Source organism: Microtus ochrogaster, chromosome 4, assembly GCF_000317375.1.
Source record: "Microtus ochrogaster isolate Prairie Vole_2 chromosome 4, MicOch1.0, whole genome shotgun sequence".
NCBI lineage: Eukaryota > Metazoa > Chordata > Mammalia > Rodentia > Cricetidae > Microtus > Microtus ochrogaster.
In genome coordinates this window covers 31,782,498-31,790,710 of record NC_022011.1, presented here as the reverse complement: position 1 = coordinate 31,790,710, position 8,213 = coordinate 31,782,498, and the positions used below count along the sequence as shown (strand labels likewise).

Below are 8,213 nucleotides of genomic sequence, written 5' to 3'. Positions count from 1 at the left end.
CAGCAGCTGGTCCTCTGACCGTCCTGCTGTAGCTCTGTATCAGCAGCTGGTCCTCTGACCATCCTGCTGTAGCTCTTTATTGAGTAAAAATGAAATTTGATGGTGAGGTTCCTGGTGAAATACTTGGATTCATTTTGGTTTGTGTGTGTGTTTGAGATGTGTAGCCCAGTCTGACTACATAGTCAAGATCTTTCTGTCTCGTTTCCCAAGTTGTTGATGTTATTGGTCTGTGCCACCCTATCTTCCTGGGGTCTGATTTTGAGACGTTTATATTATAGAAAAATTCCATGTGCCTAGGGAACGACTCTATTTACATACTCTACAAAGTAAGTCCCTGGAAGACAGTTGCACTAATGTTGAATATAAACAGCAATTATCTAGCTGGGCGGTGGTGGCGCACACCTTAATGCCAGCACTTGGGAGACAGAGGTAGGTGGGTATCTATGAGTTCAAGGCTAGCCTGGTCTACAAGAGCTAGTTCCAGAACATCTAGGGCTGTTACATTGAGAAACCCTGTCTTGAAAAACCAAAACCAAACAAAACAAAACACGTTGTCTAATAACTGATATTTACTAGGGGACAACTATGAAACATGCCATTTAGCCTTATGTAGCATCTAATTCTCTTAAATCATTTTTTTGTCTTTTGGTTTTCGAAGACAAGGTTCTTTGTGTAACAGTCCTAGCTGTCCTGGAACTAGTTCTGTAGACCAGCCTGGCCTCGAACTCAGAGATCCACTTGTCTCTGCCTCCCAAATGCTGGGATTAAAGGCGTGCACCACCACCGCCCGGTTTGGGATTAAAGGCATGCACCACCACCACCACCTTAAATCTTTATTATATACTTGAGACAGTCTCACTGTGTAGCTCTGGCTCACCCTGGAATTCAGAGTGCTGCCTGTCTCTGCCTCTCAAGTGCTGCTGTTAAAGGTATGTGTAACCTTACCTAGCCCTTTTTTAATTTATTTATTTTGGGGTGTTTTTGCATGTGTGTGCAGGTGCTTATAGAAGGCAGAGGCAAACAGATGTGGGACTTGGTGAAACAGAAAACCTCAGTCAACACCCCTGGAGCTGAAGTCACAATTGAGCCACCCAACATGGGCTGCAGTGAACCAAACTTGGGTCCTCTGCCAAAGCAGAGCAGCAAGTTTTCTTAACCACAGAGCCATTTCTCCAGCTACTAAGTCTTGAATCTTAATGTGCTTGCTTATCTGAATCCCATAAGAAAATCTGTTATTCTTTTATTTCTAACAAGAATAAACCTTATCATGTGTTTCAGTTAAGTAGACTTTGGAAATCATAACACAATGTCATTTAAAAGTTTTCAGAAAGTGCAAAAAGAATGCAAAGAAAACAATTTGAGAGTAAAATCAGGAGTCTCCTTTAATGAAATGCTTTAAAAGTTATTTTAGGGGAATAGGGAGATGTCTCAGTGATTAGGAGCATTTGCTGCTCTTGCAGAGGACCAGGTTTGGTTCCCAGGTGACTTATATCCACCCATCACTCCAGCTCAGAGGGATCCAAAACATCTCTCCTTTCTGTCCTCTCTATCCCGCATTTATATGTACATATCCACTACACGCACACGCACATACACATTAATTTTTGTAAAATTTTAATACTTCTTTAGTAATTGTTGGTGATTGTTGGTATTTCCTAATTTTGTGCCTAGTGAGTTCTTACTGTATTTCTTTCTCTGACTTTACATGTAAACAAATGAACTCAATTGATTTATATTTGAGAGCTTGTGGGGGTGTCTCGAGCTTGCTAAATGCAAGCTTGTACCTGATGCCTGGTGGTAAAACATTTGGATGCAGTGACACACACTTTTATGGAGGTTCACACTTTTCTAGAAGTAGAGACAAGCAGATCTCTGTAAATTTAAGGTCAGCATAGGGAACTCCAGGGCAACCAAGGTACATCGAGATTGCAAGACTGTCTCAGAAGAGAAGGGAGCCAGAAACAAAATGTTTTCTTTTGCACCTGCCAGTTTAAAAATAAATAATATAACATATTAGAGCTTTTTGTGTCTCATTTGTTACAAACTTCTAGTTATAATCTTTTTGTTTGGTTGCTTGGTTGGTTTTTTTCAAGACAGGATGTTTCTGTATAGTCCTGACTGTCCTGGATCTTTAATCTGTAGACCAGTCTGAATTCAAACTCAGAGGTCTTCCTGCCTTTGCCTCCCAAGGTCTGAAATTAAAGATGTTTTATCCTACTACCATGCCTAGTATTTTAAAAGTTTACTAATTTGCAACTCAGGATTTTTTTTTTTTTTTGTTTTTTTTTTTTTTTTGTTTTTCGAGACAGGGTTTCTCTGTGGCTTTGGAGCCTGTCCTGGAACTAGCTCTGTAGACCAGGCTGGTCTCGAACTCACAGAAATCCTCCTGCCTCTGCCTCCCGAGTGCTGGGATTAAAGGCGTGCGCCACCATCGCCCAGCTAGGAAATAATTTCTGTAAGACAAATATGTTAGTCCATTTGGGCTGTTGCAGCAAAATTACTAAGAGTGGGTCATTTATAAGCTATAGGAAGTTCTGGAGCTTAGAGGTCCAAGATAAAGGTGCCAGTGTTTATGGTGCCTATTCCTAGTAGACAGAGCCTTCTTGTTGGTATCTCTTCACATAGAGGTGAACAAAACTTCCCAGCAGAGCCTTCCCAAGACTCCACATGTTCACACAGTTAGCAGTCGGCTTCTAGATTCCAGGAGGACATCAGTGTCCAGGCCCAGCAGTGACTGTAAGCCTCTCCTGTCTTTGTGAATCGTCTTGTGTAGACTTTCACAAGGATATTCAGTGACTGAGAATTTTAACATTTTTTGTGGAATGGTGTCATATAAATGTAGTTGCAAAAATCATACAAATATTTTTGTCTTGAATCTTACAAACTATAATCCTAAATTTATCTTTCAGTCTGAAGACCTGATTCCATGTCGATTGATGGTGCCAAACTTTTCAAGCCAGATGACCTATCTTTATATGGAGAATGCGGTCTTTGTGTGCTCCACGGGAACTGGGAAGTTTTCTCTTCCTCAGGAGAAAATTGTCTTTGATGCACAAGGTACATGGATGGCTGCTTTAGATGAAAAGATGGTTCTTTCTCCATTGAATTATATTTTCACCTTTGTCAGAATTCAGTTAATCCAATGCATGTGGTGTCTGTCTGGACTCTGTTCTCCTTTTATACGTGTCTATCCACTCACCAGTATTATACAGTCTCCAATAAGTGATTCTTAGATCCAAGCGCTTTGGCTAGCTCATTAGCTGTTCTTTGCAGTTTCTCTTCTTTTACTGTACATTTTGCCTCTGGTTTGCTACTTGCCCGTTAGAAATATTAATACTGTTGGCAGTAGCTGAATTCACAGCCATACTGATTACTCAAGGGTGGGTAGAATTCACAAACTGTTACCTTTATAGGCAAAATTAGTATCCGCACCCCCCCCCTCTCAAAAAGTTCCCCAGAAGAGACAAGAAGGTAAGAGCTAACTCTGAGAGAAGTAAGTGCTCATCTTGGTTTAGGAGAGTGGCTCAGACTGGGTTAGCGTTCTTAAGCCAGTATGTCCAGACCCCTGACGGGAAAACCCTGGGGGGCTAGCCTGCAATACAGACCAGACACATAGATACTGACAAGCATATAGTCCTACAGGACAGGGCCTGGGCCAGGCCACAGATGGAGCCTAGGCGGTGGTCCACACAGAGGGACCAGTATAGTGGGCTGTTCCTAAGGCACAGAGAAGGCTGGCTACTGCCTGGATTGGCCCCCTAGAGAAAGACCATTAGGCAAGAAACAAGAGGATGCCACAGGGTGGAGATGCTGCCATTCTGGGTTTGACAGAACAAGGACTTTGGAGGGATTGAGGAGGGGTTTTGCTCACTGTTCTCTTGCAACCACAAGTTTTGTGGTTTTGTTTTGGGGGGGGTGTTTGTTGTTTTGTTTTTGTTTTTTAGACTTTTATTTATGTAGGTACAGGGGTACCAGTGGAGGCCAGAAGAGGGTGTAGTCTCCTGTAGAGTTATAGGAGGTTGTGAGCTTCCCAGTGAGGCCACTAAGAACTCTCGGGAGGCAGAGGCAGGCAGATCTCTCTGAGTTCGAGGCAAGCCTGGTCTACAAGAGCTAGTTCCAGGACAGGCTCCAAAGCTACAGAGAAACCCTGTCTCGGGGGTGGAGTGGGGGGAGAACTGAACTCTCTTGTGGAGGCAGCAAATGCTTTAATTGCTGAGTCATCACCAGCCCAGTTTTTCTTGTCTTTAACGTGGACAGTCTGCTTTATTGAGAAGCAACAGGGTCTTGACATTTTTACAATTTAAAAGCTGAGACCTAAGTAAAACATAAACTCTAGGGGCTGAGACAGGTGATGGCATAAGCCTTCTAATGTAAACCAGCCCGGTCAGCATAGTAAGGCTGTCTCTACAAAGAAAGTAAAAACAAATTAAATTCATTTATGCCATAGCATTTTAATTTTAGGAGTCATAAAGGAAGAAGGATGCAGGTCATCGGAAATCTGAGAAATTGTTCTATGCGATCTTTGTGCATTTTTTTTCCTCAGGCGATGGCATTCTGGGCGCTGGCTCCTGTGGAGGTATTCCAATCCTTTTTTCTAGGAACAGTGGCCTGGTGTCTGTCACTCCAAGGGAAAGTGTGTCCCTGTTAGCAGAGGACCTGGAAGAGTCTTTGACCTCTTCAGTTGGTGGGCAGGGCAATGAGGTAAGATTACTTGACATTTGCTGCGTTTCACACCGGAAAGGGCAGTCGAATTAGAAAGGCTGGGGTGAGATCCGCTCTCTGTCCTTTTCCTCGCTGTTTGTTGTCTCAGTCCCGTCTGCGTCTTCCTCTGCATCTCTGAGCCAAGTGGATGTGTTGCTGTCTCCAGGTCACAGTTTTAGAACAGGGGCTTGGAACAACTTATATGCGTCCTCCTCTTCTTTGCCTTGTTGAGGAGTGGGGTGACAGATGAGTGTTGGAACGGTTCATTCCAGGGAAGCACCAGTGACCTTCCACACAATACACATCTGGTGATTCCTGGAGCTTTGACAGCATCGATTTTATTTGCTGAGTCGATTCTTGCACACACTGTCCGGCAGCTTTGGAAGGTGCCTGTTGGGGTACCTGTGGTCACTATCCATAAGGACCTGTCCCCAGCTGGGCTAGGCAGACCTGAATGCCACTTTACATGGGCTCTGGGGATCAAACTCAGGTTGCACAGCAAATGTCTTTATTCACTGAGACATCTCGGTGACCTCAGCAGATGAATTCTGAGAGGCTTGATGAGATTAAAAATAAATCAATAAAAAAATCAACTTTCACCAGGTGTGATAATGCACATCTTTAGTCCTAGCACTTGGGAGGCAGAGGCAGGTGGATCCCTTTGAGTTCAAGTCCAGCCTGGTCTACAGAATGAGTTCCAGGACAGCCAGGGCTGTTGTTACACAGAGAAACAAAACAAAAAAACAAAAGCAATCACCTTTCTATTATCTTGAAACCTGAGGTAACTTTATCTGTAAGTTTGGAGTTTTTAAACAGAAAAAAATATTTCAGTTACAGAAGGCTAAAATATGAGTATCTTCTACTGAAATACATGACAGATTCACATATTTGGTTTTGTTAATCATAAGACACTGGCTTGTCTATCGTCTGAGTTACTGTGTAGTTCAGACTAAACCTCTTGCTGAGGTCTTCCAAGCACTGGACTACCAGACATATGCTACCATGAGTAGTCTTTGTGTAGACCATTTTCTTAGTTAAAAATTGAAGTGAAAGAAGCTGGTTGGAATTCCAGCGCTTGAGAGGCAGGTGGAACTCTGAATTAAAGGTCAACCTGATCTACGTAGAGAGTTCTAGGCCAGCCCAGGCTGCATAGTAAGACCCTCTCTCAAACACAGCCTAGAGAGAAGCTAAACAATTAAGAACATTTGTTGCTCCTGTAGAGCAACCATCTGTTACTCCAGTTCTAGGAGATCCTATACCCTCTTCTGACCTTTGGGGACAGCACACACAACACACATGTGTACACGTGGATATATATATGCAGTCACTCACACGTGTAAAATTAAAAAAAATTGATTTTAAACCAAGAAAATCGATTTATCTGTTTCTACAGAGTGTCATGTATTTGAACTTTTGCTTGTGATCATGTGTTTCTAGATTAGTGCTGCTGCATGCTCCTGGATTGTTCTGTACTAGTCCATCTCTTCCACTTTTCCTGAGTTCTGCTTAGCTGTGTCCTTCCCCATGTTCTTAATGTTAATGTTTATTGTGGTAAGCATAGGGACAGTGGGGTCAAGCGCTGAGTCACCTGCCTTTTCTGTAGGGCTTTGATCGATCTGTGAGTGTGGCGTACACTTCCTTCAACATGTGCGACTGTTCCTGTGCCCAGTTCTTGGAAGCAACAGTTTGTTTTCTGTTTTGTCTTGTAGAGTATGGTTTTTGAGACCACAACAAAAAATGAAACTGTAGCCCATGAAGATAAGACAAAACTACTTAAGGCTGCATTCCTACAGTACTGCAGGTATAGCACAGTCTTGTTTTAAGATCTGTTTTAGAGCTGGGTGGTGGTGGCACATGTCTTTAATCGCAGCACTAGAGTGGCAGAAACAGGTGGATTTCTGTGAGTTCGAGAACAGCCTGACCTATAGAGTGAGTTCCAGGACAGTCTCCAAAGCTACCTGGAGAATTCCTGTCTCAAAAAAACAACAAACAAAAATAAAAATGAGTATGAATTAGCTGAGTGGAGGTGGTATGCGCCTTTAATCCCAGCACTTAGAAGGCAGAGATAGGCAGTTCTCTAAATTCAAGGCCAGCCTGGTCTACAAAGTGAGTTCCAGGACAGCTAGGGCTGTTACAGAGAGAAACCTTGTCTCGAAAAACCAAAAGAAAAAGATATATATATATTTATTTATTTGTGTGTTGGGGGGTAGTGTTCTGAACCCATAAAAGGGCATCAGATTCTCTAGAGCTGGAGTTGCAGGTAATTGTAAGGCACCTGATATGGGAAATATGAGTGGTGGGAACCCAGTCCAGGTCCTCTGCAAGAGCAGCAAGTGCTCCTAAATGTGTAAACCAGGCTGGTCCTCCTCTAGCGCGGGAATTACAGGCATGACCGTTATGCTCAGACACAACACATTTTAAAATCACAGCCCACCTTATGTGTGTTTTTACTGACGCTTACTGTGCGTTGGTGGGTGGTGAGAGCTAGCTGATTATCTGAATCTGGCATTGCAAGAGGCCCCACCCTACATAGATCTAACATCAGGTCTAAAAGCCTCCCCAGGAAGCAGTGACCATTAAAACTGGCAGTCCTAAAGACGGAGGACAAAATCTTTTGTCTTTTAACACATCTGAGCAAATAAGTTGCAGATGGAGTCATATGGGTGTTATGAAAGAAGTAAGCCTACCCCTTAGCTGGGGTTCAGTGACCATAGAACCTAGTGGTTGCTCAGCCAAACTCATATTCTGCAGTTTGGCTGTTGGAGGTCAGGTCAGGTGGCAGTTGGCCAAGTCCAAGCTGGGCTCTCATTGTGGCCAGATTCCAGTCTGGCTGTGTTGTGCCTGGGCTTCTCATATTTCTAGGGCCTTGGCTGGCCAGCTCTTTGCTTCCTGTAGCTTCTGATCGCTGCGTTGACATTTGAGACAGGTAACCATTTGTGGGCATCTGATGACTTGCAGGCTATAGAGCAGTCCTCTTCCCACTGGAAGCCAGTGGCCCTTCCCCTGCTTGTTACAACCACCTTGTCTCCAAACACTGTCAAATGCCCTGAGTCAAACATAACATAGAGCTTTTAAGTATTGTCTTTATTTTTTTACTTAGTATTTTTGGTTTTCATTTTAATTTATTCAAAAAATGCAAATACAGATGTTTTGTTGATGACAGTTTGGGCAAACAACTTGTGTAATTATTGGTCAGGTCTTGTACAAGTATCCTGCAGCCTGGAGTAACGACTGCTTCCAGCTTCAGCCTGGCTGCTAACGCTTCATGACCTTTAGCAGATGAGTTACCACCTGTCCAGAGAGCCTCTGGAACCTAACTACACAGCATCCTGTCCACTCCACTATCTCACTGGCTGTCTGGGTTGTTTGTGGAATGCAGGATTCCTAATGTACTAGAGGCACAGCACCCTTACAACTGTGAGGGCTAGGTGCTGTGGGCGTGAACCTGCAGCAGAGGGGTCCTAGGTGCTGTGGGCGTGAACCTGCAGCAGAGGGGTCCTAGGTGCTGTGGG

General features: G+C 43.6%; 1 protein-coding gene across 1 annotated transcript in view; it reads left to right on the top strand.

The window, feature by feature from the left end:
• Nup133 (nucleoporin 133) overlaps positions 1-8,213 on the top strand; it is a 45,940-nt gene that overhangs the window by 15,081 nt on the left and 22,646 nt on the right. The window contains exons 10-12 of the mRNA XM_005345866.3: positions 2,910-3,057; positions 4,544-4,701; positions 6,411-6,502. Coding sequence (XP_005345923.1) covers positions 2,910-3,057; positions 4,544-4,701; positions 6,411-6,502 — 398 coding nt within the window. The remainder of the gene's footprint in view (positions 1-2,909; positions 3,058-4,543; positions 4,702-6,410; positions 6,503-8,213) is intronic.